A 21,983-nucleotide genomic window follows, 5' to 3' on the forward strand; every position below is an offset into this window, starting at 1 on the left:
TTTTTAGTTTTCAATTTGTCATTTTCAACTTTTCGATTCCCCGATTTTTCGACGTCTCGAATTTTCTGTTTATTCAATTTTTCGATGTTTTGATTCCGCGGTTTTCCAGTTTTTCAACTTTTCAAGTTTTAGATTTTTCGATTTTTCCTGATTTTAGTTTGGAATTTTTTAATTTCTCGATGTTCCAGTTTTTTGATTTTCCAATTTTCCAATTTTTAGATTTCTCAATTTTTTGATGTTTTAGTCTTGGGATTTTTCGGTTTTTACATACTTCAATTTTTCTCGACTGTCCAATTTTTCGATATTTCGACTTTTCGATTTCTGGATATTCCGATTTTTAGATTTTTTTTATATTTCAATTTTCCGATTTTTAAATTTTTCAGTCTTCAATTTTTCCATATTTTAATTTTTCAAATTTTTAAATTTTAAATTTTTCGATTTCTCGATTGTTCGGTTCTTCAATATCTCTATTTCATTTTTCTTATTTTTAAATTTTTGATTTTTCAGTTTTCCGATTTTTCAATTTTTCGCTTTCTCTATCGATTTTTTTCAGTTTTAAATTTTCAATTTTTCAATTTTTAACTTTTGGATTTTTCGATATTTTTCGACTCCTTGACTTTTCAATTTTTCGATGTTTCGATTTTTTGATAGTCGCTTTCGATTTTTCGACTTTCGGCTTCAAAAATAACTGAAAAATCGAAACATCGAAAAACCAAGAAATCAAAAAATCAAAAGATCGATAAATCGAGAAGTTTAAAATTTAAAAATCGAAAAACTGAAAAATCAAAAAAGTAAAAAAAGCGACACATCGAAATATGCAGAAGTCAAAAATCGAAATATTGAAAAATCCCAAAACTGAAAAATGAAAGAAAAACTGAACAATGGAAAAAGTGAAAAATCCCAAAACTGAAATGTCCAAAAGCTGAGAATCTAAAAAATCGAGAAACCGGAAAATTAAAAAAGTGAAGTCGAAAAATTGAAAAATCGGAAACTTGAAAAATCGAAAAATTGAAGAATTATAAGATGGATAATCGAAACAGTCCAAAGTCAAGAAATGGGTGAAAAATCGAAAAATTGAGAATTTAGAAAAGTCAAAAATCGAAAAATCGTAAAATTGTATAAGAGAAAAATTGAAAAAACGTAAAACTGAAACAGCGGAAAGTTGAGAATCGAGAAATTAAAAAATTGGAAAATTGTAAAATCGAAAAATCGTATAATAAATAATCCGAAAACCTAAAAATGGAGAAACTAAAAAATCTCAAAACTGAAATAAAAAATTGAAAAATTTAGAAATCAAAAACCTAAAAAATAGTAAAATTGAAGAATTGTAGAAATGAAAAATCGAAAAACTGGAGTTTATAAAAGTTAAATTTGAAAAACTGCAAAAACATAAAACTGAAACATCGGAAAATTGAAAAATGAAAGAAAAACTGAAAAATCTCAAAACTGAAATATCCAAAAACTGAGAAATTAAACAATTGAAAAATTGAGAAATCAATTCAAAAAAGTGAAATCGAAAAATCAAAACCCTAAAAATTTCGAAAATTGAAAAGTCAAAAACTTAAAAAAAATGAAGAAATGAAAAATCAAAATATTTGAAAATTATAAAATTGAAGAGCAAAAAATTGGAAAAACGTAAAATTGAAACATCAGAAAATTGAAAAATCGAAAATTGAAAATCGTGAATTTGAAAAACAGTAAAATCGAAAAATTGAATAGGTAATATAAATATAATAACCTGAAGTTTCGAAAAATTGAAAGATGAACGAAAAACTGAAAAACCCCAAAACTAAAATATCCAAAAACTGAGAAAGTAAAAAATTGAAAAATTGAGAAACCGAAAAATCAAAAAAATGAAATTGAAAGATCGAAACCTTAAAAAATGGAAAAATTGAAAAACCAAAAACCTGAAAAATCGAAAAAATAAAGAAATGAAAAACTGAAATATTTCAAAACTACAATTTCGAAAAATTGAGAATTCGAAATTTGAAAAAGCTAGAAATCGCAAAGCCGAAAAAATCTTAAAATCTAAGAGGAGAAAAATTGGAAAAACGTAAAATTGAAACATCGGAAAATTGAGAAATCAGAAACTGAAAATCGTAAAATTGAAAAATGAAAAAAAACCTGAAAAATCGAAAAAGTGAAGAATTGAAAAACTGAAAAATCGAGACATTGCAGAATCAAGAAATGGGAAAACATTAATTGAAAAATCGAAAAATTGAGAGTTTATAAAAGTCAAAAATTGAAAAAAATATTTAAAATTGTAACATTGAAAAAACGTAAAACTGAAACATCGGAAAATTGAGAAATATAAAAACTGAAAATTTGAGAGATTGAAAAATTGAGGCATTATACAATCCAAAAATTCCAAAACTAAAATTTCGAAAAATTGAGAATTCGAAAGTTGAAAAAGCTAGAAATCGCAAAGCCGAAAAAATCTCAATGTCGAGGATAAAAATTCAACGCGGATTATTGATTGTAGTAAAGTCGGATCAAGCAATTCTTTCCCGTAGAAATTATGAATCTAAAAAATCCAAAAATTGAAAAATCAGAAACCTGAAAAATCTAAAAATTGAAGAATTGAAAAACTGGAAAATCGAAACAGTCGAAAGTCAAGAAATGGAAAAATTGAGAATTTAGAAAAGTCAAAAATCGAAAAATTGAAATATTTATAAATCGTAAAATTGAAGAGGAGAAAAATTGAAAAAACGTAACTGAAACATCGGAAATCTGAAAATCGAGAACTTGAAAAATTGGGAAATTGTAAAATCGAAAAATCGAATAATAAATAATCTGAAATTTAGAAAATTTGAAAATTGAATGAAAAATTGAAGAATGAAAAAACTGAAATATCCAAATGAGAAAATAAAAAATTGAAGAATCAAAAACCGAAAAAATAGTAAAATTGAAGAATTGAAGAACTGAAAAATCTAAAAACTGGAGTTTATAAAAGTCAAATTCGATAAATTTAAGAAACAACACTGAAACAGCGGAAAATTGAAAATCGAAAAATTGAAAAATTGAGAAATTGAAAAAATCCCAAAACAAGAATTTCGAAAAATTGAAAAATGAAAGGAAAACTGAAGAATGGAAAAACTGAAAAATCTCAAAACTGAAATAGCAAAAAACTGAGAAATTAAACAATTGACAAATTGACAAATCAAAAACTCAAAAAAGTGAAGTCGAAAAAACAAAACGTTAAAAAGTTCGAAATATTTAAAAATCGTAAAATCTAAGAGGAGAAAAATTGGAAAAACGTAAAATTGAAACATCGGAAAATTGAGAAATATAAAAACTGAAAATCGAGAGATTGAAAAATTGAGGCATTATAAAACCCAAAAATGCAATAATAAACTAAAATTTCGAAAAATTGAGAATTCGAAAGTTGAAAAAGCTAGAAATCGCAAAGCCGAAAAAATCTCAATGTCGAAGATAAAAATTCACCCCGGATTATTCATTATAGTAAAGTCTGATCAAGCAATTCTTTCCCGTAGAAATTATGATCGAAACCGGTTAACCGTTTCTGAACGCTTAGAGTCGACATTGGCCTGAGTGCGCTCTGGTCTGTAGATCAAACAAGTTCCCAAGGGACTTGGGTTGGTCATGAAAATCTATTAAATTAAAATTCCCTCAATTTTTCTTATCAAGTTATATTGTTTTAAATGTAAGGTTAAGAATGTGCCAGAAATATTGTTGCGCACCCACTTTTCCTCTTTATTCTTCTTCTCCATTCTCCACTTTCCGTTGCTTCCTGACTTCCTAGCCATGAGAGTACCGACGACGTTCGGAGGCAAATCCTAGCGTTCACTTTCATGCCACAGTAGCAAGTACCCATGAAACCCATAACGAGAAGCCAAGATTACTTTCATGGTATGGAGCCCCCAGAAGTAGGAAACGAAGAATGCCGTTGATTATGTTATTGGTACTGATTTGGCTTGCTCGTCTAATGGTACAACTAGGATAATGCAACTCATGTGGATATCAGTATGAAAACCTCCGTGGAAAGCGTATTGGGTGGCTTCGTCCCAATCGTACCGGCGATGTTTAGACAGTACTTTTTTTGCTTCAAAAGTGTGAATAGTCCCTCAGCAGACTATAATTTCCTCGCAAAGAATTAGAAAAGTACTGATCGGTGTTCTGTTATCACTAACGCGAGTTTGCCATCTCGTTATCAAAATTACCTGATCCCAGTACTGCTTCAGTTTAGGTGCACCTATATCCTCAATAAAAATCTCGTTAACTGATTATTTTTTCATGATAGTTTTTATTAAAATTATCAGTTTTAAACGAAGGAAGGTACAAAAGTATTTATTGGGTATGCTAATCAGAAGGTCGTGGTGCGAGAGTTGCAGTAGGATACGAATAAAAATGTTCCATTTCTTGTTCTTCCTCAACCTCCTCAGAATCCCACGATTGAACATCCACAGACCCAAATAACGTGAAGAACATATTTGTGACAGCAAGCACAGCCAAGTGTATCCAGAATAGCAGTTTTTTCTCGTGTAACACGTTCTAAAAATTTAATATTAGAAGACGATTTAGACACTCGTCTATTCTGACAGTGGGTGAAACGATGCGTTCCACTATCGGCAGCACTAAAAGAGGGACACTTTCAAACATATTCACCAAACCAATAACCGTTCCACTGAAATTTGGTGCAAGCTCCAACGTGTTGATTTTGGTACCACCGAAGTAGAAACCCATGAACGACATCCCTATAACAAACATAAAAACCGCCTCTGTCCTATGGCAACCAGTATAGGCAGCCGTTAGAAGAAAAACTGCCGGTCCCATAGCACCTACAAGTTTTTGTTTCAGCTAAAACCTCTACATTGCTTGATGTTACCGAAAGTAGTGTAGACCTTGCGCAAAGTCCTGGTCTGTATGTATTTTCGACTTGTCAAAAAATCTGAGAAAAATCCACACATCAACGTACAACAAGACAGAGACATATAAGCCAGACAAGCATAGCCCATGGTTTTTTCGTTGCTGAAGAACAGCACGTATCTTAAATAGAAAGGAAGGTTGGTGATCATCGCGGTCCAGATCCATATGTGTCCCATATTAATGATGATTAGTGCCCATAAAGGACCCGACGTCGCTATTTTCAGCCAGGGTACTCGTTGTCTGTTAAAATCTTTTATGTGTTCTGAAACGAGACATCGAAGCCGTTCAAATTTAAAATCTTACGCAGCTTGTCCTGGAGATACTGCAGTTCTGATTGATGCATGCCATGCTTTCTAATGTGGTAGTGCGAAGATCCGAGGAACAGAAAGGAGACAGACCAGATTAATCCCAAAGCACTGTATATGTAAAAAGGTGTGTTCCACAAGTTCGTTGCTAGGATGAAGTTGTCGGGAATTTCGCTGTGGAACGTAACAGCGAACTGTGTTCCACAATAAGCCAAAGAACCCAATCTTCCTCTCTCTTCGACTGGTGTCCAATGTGCTAGAATCGAGTTAATGCCGCAAGCAACCATCGCAGCACCCGCACCGATAAGAAAATACCACGTGAATAATATGTAGAAGTCTGAATCGCTGCCACTTAGCATGGAGGGTGCTATCACTTCTATCACGCTTATAACTAATATCGGAATCGAGACAAAATATTTTCCTCCTTTTCTGTCGGAGACCAATCCGCTGAGAAGGGGTGTTATCAAGTAACCCCATACGTATGCCCTTGAGAGCTCCCTCGTGCGCGTGGAGGGCCAGTGGTAAAAATTTTCATTCACGTGCTCTATTCTGCTTACATTTCTGTCGAATGTGCAGTTAATACTATAACTGCTGTTGTAGTACGGGCTCTTTGGATGCAGGTGTCTAAAAGCTCTCATGAAGCTGACAAACATGAGGAAGTAAACAATGGTGGCGGTGCCGAGTAGGAACGCTGTTACGTAACGATAAGGAATGACGGTACATTTACATCGCGTTAAATTCAGTGGCATACTGCAAATTTCAGATGAATGTGGAGATAAACTGATGATAAACTGACATAAAATAAATTCTTGTCAAGACGCTATGCCACTGCGATATTAAAAAATAATCGAGACTTGAGAACTTGTTTGAGCTACAGACCAGAGCGCGTTCAAGCAAGTGTCGACTCTAAGCGTTTGGACTACAATTTCTGCGAGAAATCGTTGTTTGATCGGATTTTAAAATGAATAAGTGAATATTTTTGGTAGACATTTACCTGGTTTTATTTACAAATATAATATGACATGTCACATGTTTCACTCAATTTTGAAATGCAACTATTTTTTTCGGAAAAAAATGATTATTTTATGTTTTGGAAAATCGAAAAATTAAAAAATTTGAAAATCTAAAAACCGAGAAAGAAAAAATCGACTTTTCAATTTCTCTAATACTCGATGTTTCAGTTTTTCAATTTTTGGATATTTCGATTTTTTGATTTCTCGCTTTACAGTTTTGAAATTCTTCAATTTATCCTCTTTTGGTTTTTTGACTCCCCAATTTTCCAATTTTTCAAATTTTCGATTTTTTAAATTTAGTTCTTTTTGATTTTCCGGTTTTTTAATTTTCTAATTTTTAGATTAATCAATTTTTTGATGTTGTAGTTTCGGGATTTTTCAGATTTAAGCTTCTTTAGTTTTTTTTCATTTTTCACTTTCTCGATTTTTGGATTTTCTGCTTTTATCGATTTTTTGGTATTTCAATTTCTCGATTTCTCGATTTTTCGATTTTTCAGTTCTTCAATATTTCTGTCTTAATTTTTCAAATTATTAAATGGTAGATTTTTCAGTTTTTTGATGTTTTTGCGTTCTTGATTTTTTATTTTTCGATTTTTAAAATTTCAGATTTTTTAGTTTTTCGATTTTTCAATTTTTCGACTTCTCTATTTATCGATATTTTTAAAATTTTAAATTTTTCATTTTTTAACTTTCGGATTTTTCCATTTTAGAATATTTTTATTTTTCGATATTTTTCGACTTCTCGACTGTTCAATTTCTCGATTTGTCGAGTTTTTTCAATTTTTGGATCTTTCGATTTTTCAATTTTCCAATTTCCCAATTTTTCGCCATTTCTGTTTTGGAATTCTTCAATTTATCGATTTTTACTTTTAAATTTTTTGTAATTTTTAGTTTTCAATTTGTCATTTTCAACTTTTCGATTTCCCGATTTTTCGACGTCTCGAATTTTCTGTTTACTCAATTTTTCGATGTTTTGATTCCGCGGTTTTCCAGTTTTTCAACTTTTCAAGTTTTAGATTTTTCGATTTTTCCTGATTTTAGTTTGGAATTTTTTAATTACTCGATGTTCCAGTTTTTTGATTTTCCAATTTTCCAATTTTTAGATTTCTCAATTTTTTGATGTTTTAGTTTTGGGATTTTTCGGTTTTTAGATACTTCAATTTTTCTCGACTGTCCAATTTTTCGATATTTCGACTTTTCGATTTCTGGATATTCCGATTTTTAGATTTTTTTTATATTTCAATTTTCCGATTTTTAAATTTTTCAGTCTTCAATTTTTCCATATTTTAATTTTTCAAATTTTTAAATTTTAAATTTTTCGATTTCTCGATTGTTCGGTTCTTCAATATCTCTATTTCATTTTTCTTATTTTTAAATTTTTGATTTTTCAGTTTTCCGATTTTTCAATTTTTCGCTTTCTCTATCGATTTTTTTCAGTTTTAAATTTTCAATTTTTCAATTTTTAACTTTTGGATTTTTCGATATTTTTCGACTCCTTAACTTTTCAATTTTTCGATGTTTCGATTTTTTGATAGTCGCTTTCGATTTTTCGACTTTCGGCTTCAAAAATAACTGAAAAATCGAAACATCGAAAAACCAAAAAATCAAAAGATCGATAAATCGAGAAGTTTAAAATTTAAAAATCGAAAAACTGAAAAATCAAAAAAGTAAAAAAAGCGACACATCGAAATATGCAGAAGTCAAAAATCGAAATATTGAAAAATCCCAAAACTGAAAAATGAAAGAAAAACTGAACAATGGAAAAAGTGAAAAATCCCAAAACTGAAATGTCCAAAAGCTGAGAATCTAAAAAATCGAGAAACCGGAAAATTAAAAAAGTGAAGTCGAAAAATTGAAAAATCGGAAACTTGAAAAATCGAAAAATTGAAGAATTATAAGATGGATAATCGAAACAGTCCAAAGTCAAGAAATGGGTGAAAAATCGAAAAATTGAGAATTTAGAAAAGTCAAAAATCGAAAAATCGTAAAATTGTATAAGAGAAAAATTGAAAAAACGTAAAACTGAAACAGCGGAAAGTTGAGAATCGAGAAATTAAAAAATTGGAAAATTGGAAAATCGAAAAATCGTATAATAAATAATCCGAAAACCTAAAAATGGAGAAACTAAAAAATCTCAAAACTGAAATAAAAAATTGAAAAATTTAGAAATCAAAAACCTAAAAAATAGTAAAATTGAAGAATTGTAGAAATGAAAAATCGAAAAACTGGAGTTTATAAAAGTTAAATTTGAAAAACTGCAAAAACAAAACTGAAACATCGGAAAATTGAAAAATGAAAGAAAAACTGAAAAATCTCAAAACTGAAATATCCAAAAACTGAGAAATTAAACAATTGAAAAATTGAGAAATCAATTCAAAAAAGTGAAATCGAAAAATCAAAACCCTAAAAATTTCGAAAATTGAAAAGTCAAAAACTTAAAAAAAATGAAGAAATGAAAAATCAAAATATTTGAAAATTATAAAATTGAAGAGCAAAAAATTGGAAAAACGTAAAATTGAAACATCAGAAAATTGAAAAATCGAAAATTGAAAATCGTGAATTTGAAAAACAGTAAAATCGAAAAATTGAATAGGTAATATAAATATAATAAACTGAAGTTTCGAAAAATTGAAAGATGAACGAAAAACTGAAAAACCCCAAAACTAAAATATCCAAAAACTGAGAAAGTAAAAAATTGAAAAATTGAGAAACCGAAAAATCAAAAAAATGAAATTGAAAGATCGAAACCTTAAAAAATGGAAAAATTGAAAAACCAAAAACCTGAAAAATCGAAAAAATAAAGAAATGAAAAACTGAAATATTTCAAAACTACAATTTCGAAAAATTGAGAATTCGAAATTTGAAAAAGCTAGAAATCGCAAAGCCGAAAAAATCTTAAAATCTAAGAGGAGAAAAATTGGAAAAACGTAAAATTGAAACATCGGAAAATTGAGAAATCAGAAACTGAAAATCGTAAAATTGAAAAATGAAAAAAAACCTGAAAAATCGAAAAAGTGAAGAATTGAAAAACTGAAAAATCGAGACATTGCAGAATCAAGAAATGGGAAAACATTAATTGAAAAATCGAAAAATTGAGAGTTTATAAAAGTCAAAAATTGAAAAAAATATTTAAAATTGTAACATTGAAAAAACGTAAAACTGAAACATCGGAAAATTGAGAAATATAAAAACTGAAAATTTGAGAGATTGAAAAATTGAGGCATTATACAATCCAAAAATTCCAAAACTAAAATTTCGAAAAATTGAGAATTCGAAAGTTGAAAAAGCTAGAAATCGCAAAGCCGAAAAAATCTCAATGTCGAGGATAAAAATTCAACGCGGATTATTGATTGTAGTAAAGTCGGATCAAGCAATTCTTTCCCGTAGAAATTATGAATCTAAAAAATCCAAAAATTGAAAAATCAGAAACCTGAAAAATCTAAAAATTGAAGAATTGAAAAACTGGAAAATCGAAACAGTCGAAAGTCAAGAAATGGAAAAATTGAGAATTTAGAAAAGTCAAAAATCGAAAAATTGAAATATTTATAAATCGTAAAATTGAAGAGGAGAAAAATTGAAAAAACGTAACTGAAACATCGGAAATCTGAAAATCGAGAACTTGAAAAATTGGGAAATTGTAAAATCGAAAAATCGAATAATAAATAATCTGAAATTTAGAAAATTTGAAAATTGAATGAAAAATTGAAGAATGAAAAAACTGAAATATCCAAATGAGAAAATAAAAAATTGAAGAATCAAAAACCGAAAAAATAGTAAAATTGAAGAATTGAAGAACTGAAAAATCTAAAAACTGGAGTTTATAAAAGTCAAATTCGATAAATTTAAGAAACAACACTGAAACAGCGGAAAATTGAAAATCGAAAAATTGAAAAATTGAGAAATTGAAAAAATCCCAAAACAAGAATTTCGAAAAATTGAAAAATGAAAGGAAAACTGAAGAATGGAAAAACTGAAAAATCTCAAAACTGAAATAGCAAAAAACTGAGAAATTAAACAATTGACAAATTGACAAATCAAAAACTCAAAAAAGTGAAGTCGAAAAAACAAAACCTTAAAAAGTTCGAAATATTTAAAAATCGTAAAATCTAAGAGGAGAAAAATTGGAAAAACGTAAAATTGAAACATCGGAAAATTGAGAAATATAAAAACTGAAAATCGAGAGATTGAAAAATTGAGGCATTATAAAACCCAAAAATGCAATAATAAACTAAAATTTCGAAAAATTGAGAATTCGAAAGTTGAAAAAGCTAGAAATCGCAATGCCGAAAAAATCTCAATGTCGAAGATAAAAATTCACCCCGGATTATTCATTATAGTAAAGTCTGATCAAGCAATTCTTTCCCGTAGAAATTATTGTCGAAACCGGTTAACCGTTTCTGAACGCTTAGAGTCGACATTGGCCTGAGTGCGCTCTGGTCTGTAGATCAAACAAGTTCCCAAGGGACTTGGGTTGGTCATGAAAATCTATTAAATTAAAATTCCCTCAATTTTTCTTATCAAGTTATATTGTTTTAAATGTAAGGTTAAGAATGTGCCAGAAATATTGTTGCGCACCCACTTTTCCTCTTTATTCTTCTTCTCCATTCTCCACTTTCCGTTGCTTCCTGACTTCCTAGCCATGAGAGTACCGACGACGTTCGGAGGCAAATCCTAGCGTTCACTTTCATGCCACAGTAGCAAGTACCCATGAAACCCATAACGAGAAGCCAAGATTACTTTCATGGTATGGAGCCCCCAGAAGTAGGAAACGAAGAATGCCGTTGATTATGTTATTGGTACTGATTTGGCTTGCTCGTCGAATGGTACAACTAGGATAATGCAACTCATGTGGATATCAGTATGAAAACCTCCGTGGAAAGCGTATTGGGTGGCTTCGTCCCAATCGTACCGGCGATTTTTAGACAGTACTTTTTTTGCTTCAAAAGTGTGAATAGTCCCTCAGCAGACTATAATTTCCTCGCAAAGAATTAGAAAAGTACTGATCGGTGTTCTGTTATCACTAACGCGAGTTTGCCATCTCGTTATCAAAATTACCTGATCCCAGTACTGCTTCAGTTTAGGTGCACCTATATCCTCAATAAAAATCTCGTTAACTGATTATTTTTTCATGATAGTTTTTATTAAAATTATCAGTTTTAAACGAAGGAAGGTACAAAAGTATTTATTGGGTATGCTAATCAGAAGGTCGTGGTGCGAGAGTTGCAGTAGGGTACGTATAAAAATGTTCCATTTCTTGTTCTTCCTCAACCTCCTCAGAATCCCACGATTGAACATCCACAGACCCAAATAACGTGAAGAACATATTTGTGACAGCAAGCACAGCCAAGTGTATCCAGAACAGCAGTTTTTTCTCGTGTAACACGTTCTAAAAATTTAATATTAGAAGACGATTTAGACACTCGTCTATTCTGACAGTGGGTGAAACGATGCGTTCCACTATCGGCAGCACTAAAAGAGGGACACTTTCAAACATATTCACCAAACCAATGACCGTTCCACTGAAATTTGGTGCAATCTCCAACGTGTTGATTTTGGTACCACCGAAGTAGAAACCCATGAACGACATCCCTATAACAAACATAAAAACCGCCTCTGTCCTATGGCAACCAGTATAGGCAGCCGTTAGAAGAAAAACTGCCGGTCCCATAGCACCTACAAGTTTTTGTTTCAGCTAAAACCTCTACATTGTTTGATGTTACCGAAAGTAGTGTAGACCTTGCGCAAAGTCCTGGTCTGTATGTATTTTCGACTTGTCAAAAAATCTGAGAAAAATCCACACATCAACGTACAACAAGACAGAGACATATAAGCCAGACAAGCATAGCCCATGGTTTTTTCGTTGCTGAAGAACAGCACGTATCTTAAGTAGAAAGGAAGGTTGGTGATCATCGCGGTCCAGATCCATATGTGTCCCATATTAATGATGATTAGTGCCCATAAAGGAGCCGACGTCGCTATTTTCAGCCAGGGTACTCGTTGTCTGTTAAAATCTTTTATGTGTTCTGAAACGAGACATCGAAGCCGTTCAAATTTAAAATCTTACGCAGCTTGTCCTGGAGATACTGCAGTTCTGATTGATGCATGCCATGCTTTCTAATGTGGTAGTGCGAAGACCCGAGGAACAGAAAGGAGACAGACCAGATTAATCCCAAAGCACTGTATATGTAAAAAGGTGTGTTCCACAAGTTCGTTGCTAGGATGAAGTTGTCGGGAATTTCGCTGTGGAACGTAACAGCGAACTGTGTTCCACAATAAGCCAAAGAACCCAATCTTCCTCTCTCTTCGACTGGTGTCCAATGTGCTAGAATCGAGTTAATGCCGCAAGCAACCATCGCAGCACCCGCACCGATAAGAAAATACCACGTGAATAATATGTAGAAGTCTGAATCGCTGCCACTTAGCATGGGGGGTGTTATCACTTTTATCACGCTTATAACTAATATCGGAATCGAGACAAAATACTTTCCTCCTTTTTTGTCGGAGACCAATCCACTGAGAAGGGGTGTTATCAAGTAACCCCATACGTATGCCCTTGAGAGCTCCTTCGTTCGCGTGTAGGGTCAGTGGTAAAAATTTTCATTCACGTGCTCTATTCTGCTTACATTTCTGTCGTTGTTTGGTCGGATTTTGTAATGAATAAGTGAACATTTTTGGTACATATTTAGATGGTTTTACTAATTCTTTAATTGTGTTTTATACTAGCAAAACGTCTTAAATTTGATACACTGTATGATATTAACAGTGAGAAAAAAAAATGAAAAACAAGTATGTCAAGAAATTGAAACCAAAAAATTAAAAAAATCGAAAAATTGAAAAATTTGAAAGTCTAAAATTTAAAAACCGAGAAAGGAAAAATCGACTGTTCAATTTCTCCATTAAGGTTTTTTACTTTTTCGATTTCTGGATTTTCTGCTTTTTCGATTTTTTTTATATTTCCATTTCTCGACATTTCAATTTTTCAAATCTCCAATTCCCTATATTGTAAGTTTTCTAATTTTTAAATGTTAGATTTTTCAGTCTTTTGATGTTTCGATTTTCCTATCTTACGACTTTTCGACTTCTCAGTTTTTCATTCTTCGGTTTTTTAATTTTTTGGTTTTTAAAATTTTTGATTTTGCAGTTTTTCGATTTTTTGATGTTGTGATTATCGGTTTTTCAATTTTTCGGTTTATCGGTGTTTTAAGTTTTAGATTTTTCAATTGTTCTTGATTTCAGGTTGGAATTTTTTTATTTCTCGATGTTTCAGTTTTTTGATTTTTCAATTTTCCAACTTTTAGATTTCCCAATTTTTAGATTCATCAATTTTTCTCGATTTTTCAATTTTTCCATATTTCGACTTTTCGGTTTCTCAATTTTTCGATTTCTGAACCTTCTAATCAATTTTTTTTCGATTTTTCAGTTCTTCAATTTTCCAATTTTTAAATGTAGATTTTTCAATATTTCCATGTTTCGATTTCCCGACCTTTCGATTTTTCAGTTTTTGATTTTCCGGTTTTTCAAGTTTTAGATTTTTAAAAATTTTTGGTTTTTCAGTTTTTCAATTTTTCAATGTTTAACTTGGATTTTCGATTTTGGGGTATTTCTCCATATTTTTGGACTTCTCGACGTTTCAGTTTTTCAATTTATGGATGTTTCGATTTTTCGATTTTCAGCTTCAAAAAATTTGAAAATCTAAAATTTATAAACCGAAAAACGAAATATCGAAAAATCGGAACTTCAAAATTTAAAAAATCGAAAAATTGAAAAATCGAATAACTGAAAAATCGAAACATCAAAAAACTGGAAAATCGAAAAACCGAAAATCCGAAAAGTAAAAAATCGAAAAATCGCGAAGTTGACAAGCCGAATGATTGAGAAACCGAATTAAGCCAAAGTAGAAAAAACGAAAAGTTAAAACTAAAAAATCGAAACATTAGAAATTTCCAAAAATTGAATAACTGAAATATCCAAGAAGTGAAGTAAAAAATCGAGAAATCGAAAAATCTAAAATTTAAAAATCGAAAAAGTAAAAAAATCGACACATCGAAAAATCCTGAAGTCAAAAATCGAAATATTGAAAAATCCCAAAACTGAAATATCCAAAAGCTGAGAATCTAAAAAATTGAGAAATTGAAAAATCAAAAAAAGTGAAGTCGAATAATTGAAACCTTCAAAAAATCCAAAAATCGAAAAATCAGAAACTTGAAAAATCTAAAAATTGAAGAATTGAAAAACTGGAAAATCGAAACGGTCGAAAGTCAAGAAATGGGAAAATTGAGAATTTAGAAAAGTCAAAAATCGAAAAATTGAAATATTTATAAATCGTAAAATTGAAGATGAGAAAAATTGAAAAAACGTAACTGAAACACCGGAAATCTGAAAATCGAGATCTTGAAAAATTAGGAAATTGTAAAATCGAAAGAACAACTGAAGAATGGAAAAACTGAAAAATCTCAAAACTGAAACATCCAAAACCTGAGAAATTAAACAATTGAAAACTTGGAAAAACGTAAAATTGAAACATCGGAAAATTGAGAAATCGAAAACTGAAAATCGTGAAATCGAAAAATCTAAAATTTAAAAATCGGAAAACTGAAAAATCAAAAAAGTAAAAAAATTGACACATCGAAAAATCCAGAAGTCAAAAATGGAAAAGTTGAAGAATCGAAATATTGAAAAATCCCAAAACTGAAATATCGAAAAACTGAAATATGGACGAAAAACTGAAGAATGGAAAATTTGAAAAATCCAAAACTTGAAAAATCAGAAACCTGAAAAATCTAAAAATTGAAGAATTGAAAAACTAGAAAATCGAAACAGTCGAAAGTCAAGAAATGGGAAAATTGAGAATTTAGAAAAGTCAAAAATCGAAAAATTGAAATATTTATAAATCGTAAAATTGAAGATGAGAAAAATTGAAAAAACGTAACTGAAACATCCGAAATCTGAAAATCGAGAACTTGAAAAATTGGGAAATTGTAAAATCGAAAGAACAACTGAAGAATGGAAAAACTGAAAAATCTCAAAATTGAAATATCCAAATGAGAAAATAAAAAATTGAAATATTGAAAAATCAAAAACCGAAAAAATTGAAAAATTGAAGAATTGAAGAAATGAAAAATCTAAAAACTGGAGTTTACAAAAGTCAAATTCGAAAAATTTAATAAAAATCACTGAAACAGCGGAAAATTGAAAATCGAAAAATTGAAAAATTGAGAAATTGAAAAACTCCAAAACTGGAATTTCGAAAAATTGAAAAATGAAAGAAAAACTGAAGAATGGAAAAACTGAAATAGCCAAAAACTGAGAAATTAAACAATTGAAAAATAGACAAATCAAAAACTCAAAAAAGTAAAGTCGAAAAAACAAAACGTTAAAAAGTTCGAAATATTTAAAAATCGTAAAATCTAAGAGGAGAAAAATTGGAAAAGCGTAAAATTGAAACATCGGAAAATTGAGAAATCGAAAACTGAAAATCGTAAAATTCAAAAACTGAAAAATTGAAAAATGAAAGAAAACCTGAAAAATCGAAAAAATGAAGAATTGAAAAACTGAAAAATCGAGGCAGTCCAAATTCAAGAAATGGGGAAAACAAAATATCCATTAATCGAAAAATCGAAAAATTGAGAGTTTATAAAAGTCAAAAATTGAAAAAAATATTTAAAAATCGTAACATTGATAAAACGTAAAACTGAAACATCGGAAAATTGAGAAATATAAAAACTGAAAATCGAGATTTACTTTCCATGGTATATGGAGCCCCCAAGAAGTAGGAAACGAAGGTTGCCGTTGATTATGTTATTAGCGATGGTACCAGGTACTGATTCGGTTAGCTCGTCGAACGGTACCACTAGGATAATCCAAGTCATATGGATATCAGTATAAAAACTTCCGCGGAAAGCGTATCGAGACCGAAGACCTCAGGTGGCTTCGTCCCAATCGTACCGACGATATTTAGACAGTACTTTTTTTGCTTCAAAAATGTGAATAGTCCCTCAGCAGACTATAATTTCCTCCCAAAGAATTAGAAAAGTACTAGTGCGAGTTTGGCATCTCGTTATCAAAATTACCTGATCCCAGTACTGCTTCAGTTTAGGTGGACCTACATCCTCAATAAAAGTCTGGTTAACTGATTATTTTTTCATGATAGTTTTTATTAAAATTATCAGTTTTAAACGAAGGAAGGTACAAAAGTATTTATTGGGTATGCTAATCAGAAGGTCGTGGTGCGAGAGTTGCAGTAGGGTACGTATAAAAATGTTCCATTTCTTGTTCTTCCTCAACCTCCTCAGAATCCCAGGGTTGAACATCCACAGACCCAAATAACGTGAAGAACATATTTGTGACAGCAAGCACAGCCAAGTGTATCCAGAACAGCAGTTTTTTCTCATGTAGCACGTTCTAAAAATTTAATATTAGAAGACGATTTAGACACTCGTCTATTCTGACAGTGGGTGAAATGATGCGTTCCACTATCGGCAGCACTAAAAGAGGGACACTTTCAAACATATTCACCAAACCAATGACCGTTCCACTGAAATTTGGTGCAATCTCCAACGTGTTGATTTTGGTACCACCGAAGTAGAAACCCATGAACGACATCCCTATAACAAACATAAAAACCGCCTCTGTCCTATGGCAACCAGTATATGCAGCCGTTAGAAGAAAAACTGCCGGTCCCATAGCACCTACAAGTTTTTGTTTCAGCTAAAACCTCTACATTGCTTGATGTTACCGAAAGTAGTGTAGACCTTGCGCAAAGTCCTGGTCTGTATGTATTTTCGACTTGTCAAAAAATCTGAGAAAAATCCACACATCAACGTACAACAAGACAGAGACATATAAGCCAGACAAGCATAGCCCATGGTTTTTTCGTTGCTGAAGAACAGCACGTATCTTAAGTAGAAAGGAAGGTTGGTGATCATCGCGGTCCAGATCCATATGTGTCCCATATTAATGACGATTAGTGCCCATAAAGGAGCCGACGTCGCTATTTTCAGCCAGGGTACTCGTTGTCTGTTAAAATCTTTTATGTGTTCTGAAACGAGACATCGAAGCCGTTCAAATTTAAAATCTTACGCAGCTTGTCCTGGAGATACTGCAGTTCTGATTGATGCATGCCATGCTTTCTAATGTGGTAGTGCGACGACCCGAGGAACAGAAAGGAGACAGACCAGATTAATCCCAAAGCACTGTATATGTAAAAAGGCATGTTCCACAATCCCGTTGCTACGATGACGTTGTCGGTAATTTCGCTGTGGAACGTAACAGCGAACTGTGTTCCACAGTAAGTCATACAACCCATTCTTCCTCTCTCTTCGATTGGTGTCCAGCGTGCTAGAATCGAGTTCATGCCGGCAGAAGCCATCCCAGCACCAACACCAATGAGAAAATACCACGTGAATACTATGTAGAAGTCTGAAGCGCTGCCACTTAGCATGGGGGGTGTAATCACCTCTACCACGCTTATAACGAATATCGGAATCCAGACGAAATATTTTCCGCCTAATCTATCGGAGAACAATCCACAGAAGGGGGCCGCTGCTATGTAACCCCATACGTGTGCATTTGCCAGTGCTGCCACCCGCGCGAAGGGCGGCTGGTAAAAATGTTCATTCACGTGCTCTACTCTGCTTACATTTCTGTCGAATGTACAGTTCATACTATAAGTGCTGTTGTAGACTGGGGTCTTTGGGTTCAAGTGTCTAAAGGCCTTGAGGAAACTGACAAGCATAAGGAAGTAAATAATGCATCCGGTGCCGAGGAGGAACGCTGTTACGTAACGATGAGGAATCGCGAAACACTTACATCGTGTTGTGAGTGATGGTAAATTCGATTGCATATTGCAAATTTCTGCTAAAATGACTTAAAAAACAACAAATTCTTGTCAAAACGGTATGCCACTGCGATATTAAAAAGTAATCAAAATCCCGTCAATCTTTCTTGTTAGGTTATGTTTTTACATTTTTGTAATTTTTATTTATTCATATTATAGTACATACAACAGGTCTCTATACTTAACTTTACAATGGGACTAAAACGCCACAAAATCTCATCACTCTCACAATACTGACGAACGGTAACTGAGAAAATCCACCCCCCCTTCTCTCACTTTTCCTCTTTATTGGTTTCGCCGTTCTCCGCTTTCTGTTGCTTCCTACCTTCCGGGTCGTTCCACCACTGTTCTTCTCCAGTCCCCCAAATCGTATAAATAATACTCGTCACCACAAAAATGCTGAACGATATCCACAACACGGACCTCCATTGCTCCAAAGTGTGCTGAAAGTACGACTTAGCAACAACCCATCGTCACCCGGTACTCACCTCTCCCGTTAAGGCTCCAGTGAGGTAGGGCGTGATGATCCCCGCAATGGCTCCTATCCCGTTCGTGATAGCCATGAGAGTACCGGCGAAGTTCGGCGACAAATCCAGAGCGTTGACTTTCATGCCGCAGTAGAAAGTACCCATGAAGCCCATAGCGATCGTGAACATGTACACGGCCAGCATGCGATCGCAGCCCACGAACGACGCGATGATGATGAAAACAGCCGGACCTAGCGAAGCTACAAATCCTTGTTTAGTACACAACGAGTCAAAGTCAAACACGTACCAACTGCCGTGAAAAATTTTCGGGCGAAAGTCAGACTGCAGTACTTTTTCTTGATTAGCCAGTCGCACAACCAGCCGCTCAGCATGGACACTATCCACATCACGGCGTACGGGAGCGAGGACCAAATCCCGTTTTCGTTCACTTTGAATTTGAGGACGTCTTTCATGTATTTGGGGAGGTCGGTCACCATGGTGTAGAAACCCCAGTCGTGACCGACTTGTGCGGCGACTAAAGCCCACACTGGTACTGAAGTCAAGATCACCTTCCACGGAATAGTTTTTTTGTCGTTGGTCACTCGAGTTAACTCGGTTTGGAGGTACTTGAGTTCCTCTTCTTTAATGAAGGGGTGGGATTGGGGATCAGAGTAACAAATGAGGAACCAGATGATAACCCAGAGTAGCCCGAGACCTCCGAATAAGTAGAAAACGGAAGCCCAGTCTTGAGTGGCGTGAATAAGCGAGCCGCTGATTAAGTTACTGACGATAGTACCGATTTGACCACCGGCGTAGACTAAGGTACCCATTTTGGCGCGCTCGTCAAGCGGTACCCATTTAGCTAGGAGTGCGTTTAAAGCGGGATACGTGGTACCCTCTCCCAAACCCTCGATCACTCGCAGTACTACTAAGATAACCCAGTTTCCGTCACTGGCGTGGATTACCCATGGAGTTATCAGTGTGAACACTGCAGTCGAAAGTATACCGAGACCTAGAGTGTATTTTCCGCCGAACTTTTCAGCTAGGATACCTCCAGGGAGATGGGTGATTGCGTACCCCCAGTAGAAACTACTCAGAATAAGACCCTGGGTGGTTTCGTCCCAGTCGTACAAACGATCCGGGTCCTAAAATCATACGGTACTGACAAAATTGAAATTGAATCGTTTGGTACTTACGGTGACGGTTGACGTTGAGTTACTATCATCCTGTACAGGGCAAGCGTTAGGGTCTATGCTTTCGGTTGAATTGCTGGGTGCCACCATCTCGGTTATGGCCACTGAAAGGGACACCCGCATGGTGTAGGCGTTCACGATAGCCAGGAAACCCATGATCCCCAAGACATAGCGTTGCGGAATTAAGAAAACTGGAATCGAAGCGATTAGTCATCTTGTTGATCAATGAAAAACACTAATTGTGATTCAGGTTATCTATCATTGTGTACAAACGATTGCAGTATTAAGGATTCGTCGAGTTTCTATGGAAGATTATGTTTATCTCGTGTGTCTTGAAAATATGCTCAAGGTTCGACTTTGCTCCATACTTGTGGTACTGTTGGAATCACCACAAAATTTTCCATTTACCCGAATTAAGTTTACATTTTAAAAGTTAAATTCCGTGAAATTTAGGTAATTGAGGTGAGCAAGATAAACAAATTTGGGAATTTTGTACGTTTTGGTCTCGTAATTTCTAATTTCCAGTGGTACGTGTTTTTAAGTGCGCGCAGTACAACACAATTTATGATAATAATAATATGTTATTATCACAAACATAAACAGGAAACATCAAATTGTGTTTGGAGAGCGTCGTTTTTCGTAATCGTTTGGTGAAAATATTTTTAAATTTATCACTAAATTACAAAATCAGTTTAGTTCAGAGGAGAAATTTTTCTGTCTTATATCGAGTCCGTGTAAAGTAATTAATTTTTTAGGTGGTCACCACAAGGCACCACTTTATTGTCGATTTTTACGGAGGTACTATTTCCTGTACACTTCACTGCAGAGTCAAAGTACCTATGACACGATTTTTTTTCTAACCGTTTCTAAAATTACTCAATAATATTGTTGGGTCCTCTGGGTTGTGCATTTGTGCATCTGCCAATCTTATCACCCACTTGATCACATTCCACAATTTTGAACTTTAAGCCAAACACATTTTTTTAAATTTCTGCGCATTTAGGTCGTCTTCTTTTTACGTAAGTAATTGAATTCAAAGAAATTGCCGTTAAAGGTGCCACGCTCTGTGTCACTTCCACAACATAAACCAGTTTGATCTGCTTCAAATTCACTACAACCATCTACTAATTAATTTCCTCTACAAATGCATACGGAAGTGATAAAACGTGAGCAGTACCACCTTGGTTGTAGTACTCCGGCTGAACTTGAAGTTGAGTGAATATGTTACAAAAAAAAAGTACTACTCGTTGACGTTTTACCTGCCCTTGAGAAACCCGAGAAAATTGCACCAAAAAATCCCACTTAAGTTACGTCAACACATCTCCGAAAACAATTATCCACTGCAGTACCACCTCCGAGCGCACGCACTTTTCGCATCTCAAGGTTGTCCCAAAGGACCACTGTTATTCACCGAAAGCCGCAGGAACCTACGTTTTGCGATCTTCGCCCTCCACGAGCCCTCCATGGTGCCACGAGTCAAAGCAGGTCCAAAGGAATATCACAGTCAAAGTGGAGGTGCGACGCCAAACTAAAAGCAAATACCGATTGGTTCACCATTTTATACATTGTTCAGTCACTATCAGGTAGTATTCCGTACACAAACGTCACGAATTATTTACTGATACAGCTCTCGACCGATAGTGGACAGAGGCTTATCGCCGCCAAAAACAAGCACGGCGCTCCGGAATCCGCCTTTCCGCCAGAAAACACCGGAAGGCAATTACCTGGGTTGCGCAACGAGTGAGGTTCGTTGCAAAATTGGTTAAATACCAGTGAAAGAGCGCTGATTGGAACTGGGTCACTTGGTCGCCTGATTAATCGAGAAAATGCGAAAAATGGGATGTTCGGCCAGATAAGGCGAAACGAGATTTTTTCAATAACATGTTGCGAAAGATTTATCGAGAGATATGGAGGGAATTTGCATTTGAATGTGGTATTGTGGGGGTTATGCAATTTCTGAGAATGGTTTGGGATTTCATGTGCGGACTTTCCGTGCGGTTGGGAGATGTCGAAGGAATTAATTGTCTTAGGGGATAGAGATTTCGGGAAATTGTCACGTTCTGAGATCTCCTACTAGGTTTGGATATGCAAATGAGTGAACATTCTCCTGCTGCACCCTAATCGGACTCGATATGACGGTGACGGCTCCAAACGACAATCTTAACAACATCAGGAATTTCGGTACTTTCTAGTTAGTACCTTGCATTACTCAGATCTAGTAAGTTTGGAGATCCTCAATATTATCTGACTGATAAGCCGAATGTTCGAAGAAATAAAACACC

General features: G+C 33.8%; 4 protein-coding genes across 5 annotated transcripts; all 4 read right to left on the minus strand.

Annotated features, from left to right (window-relative positions):
* Positions 1-4,236: 4,236 nt before the first annotated feature.
* Positions 4,237-5,989, minus strand: LOC135132860 (sialin-like). Its single transcript, XM_064061074.1, has 4 exons — positions 5,191-5,989; positions 4,847-5,149; positions 4,561-4,799; positions 4,237-4,512 (listed from the first exon to the last, which is right to left on the minus strand). The coding sequence occupies exons 1-4, from the start codon at positions 5,939-5,941 to the stop codon at positions 4,321-4,323; spliced, it is 1,485 nt and encodes a 494-aa protein (XP_063917144.1). The 5' UTR covers positions 5,942-5,989; the 3' UTR covers positions 4,237-4,320.
* A 5,410-nt stretch (positions 5,990-11,399) lies between these two features.
* LOC135131800 (sialin-like) lies at positions 11,400-16,074 on the minus strand. Its single transcript, XM_064059651.1, has 5 exons — positions 15,947-16,074; positions 12,270-12,718; positions 11,926-12,228; positions 11,640-11,878; positions 11,400-11,591 (listed from the first exon to the last, which is right to left on the minus strand). Exons 1-5 carry the CDS (start codon positions 16,072-16,074, stop codon positions 11,400-11,402), a joined length of 1,311 nt encoding a protein of 436 aa, XP_063915721.1.
* Positions 16,075-16,338: 264 nt separating this feature from the next.
* LOC135132178 (sialin-like) lies at positions 16,339-18,054 on the minus strand. The gene is made up of 4 exons (XM_064060165.1): positions 17,285-18,054; positions 16,941-17,243; positions 16,655-16,893; positions 16,339-16,606 (listed from the first exon to the last, which is right to left on the minus strand). Exons 1-4 carry the CDS (start codon positions 18,045-18,047, stop codon positions 16,415-16,417), a joined length of 1,497 nt encoding a protein of 498 aa, XP_063916235.1. The 5' UTR covers positions 18,048-18,054; the 3' UTR covers positions 16,339-16,414.
* A 90-nt stretch (positions 18,055-18,144) lies between these two features.
* Positions 18,145-21,533, minus strand: LOC135132179 (sialin-like). 2 transcript variants are annotated; one of them, XM_064060166.1, is made up of 6 exons: positions 21,426-21,533; positions 21,133-21,229; positions 19,705-19,892; positions 18,816-19,653; positions 18,530-18,768; positions 18,145-18,484 (listed from the first exon to the last, which is right to left on the minus strand). In XM_064060166.1, exons 2-6 carry the CDS (start codon positions 21,164-21,166, stop codon positions 18,314-18,316), a joined length of 1,470 nt encoding a protein of 489 aa, XP_063916236.1. In that variant the 5' UTR covers positions 21,167-21,229; positions 21,426-21,533; the 3' UTR covers positions 18,145-18,313. The 2 variants fall into 2 exon arrangements, with proteins under 2 accessions (XP_063916236.1, XP_063916237.1); XM_064060167.1 differs by lacking the exons at positions 21,133-21,229; positions 21,426-21,533 and adding an exon at positions 20,961-21,107.
* Positions 21,534-21,983: the final 450 nt, after the last annotated feature.

This window comes from Zophobas morio, unplaced genomic scaffold, assembly GCF_036711695.1.
Source record: "Zophobas morio isolate AGI-343-1 ecotype UQ-CSIRO unplaced genomic scaffold, CSIRO_AGI_Zmor_V1 ptg000021l, whole genome shotgun sequence".
Classification (NCBI taxonomy): Eukaryota; Metazoa; Arthropoda; class Insecta; order Coleoptera; family Tenebrionidae; genus Zophobas; species Zophobas morio.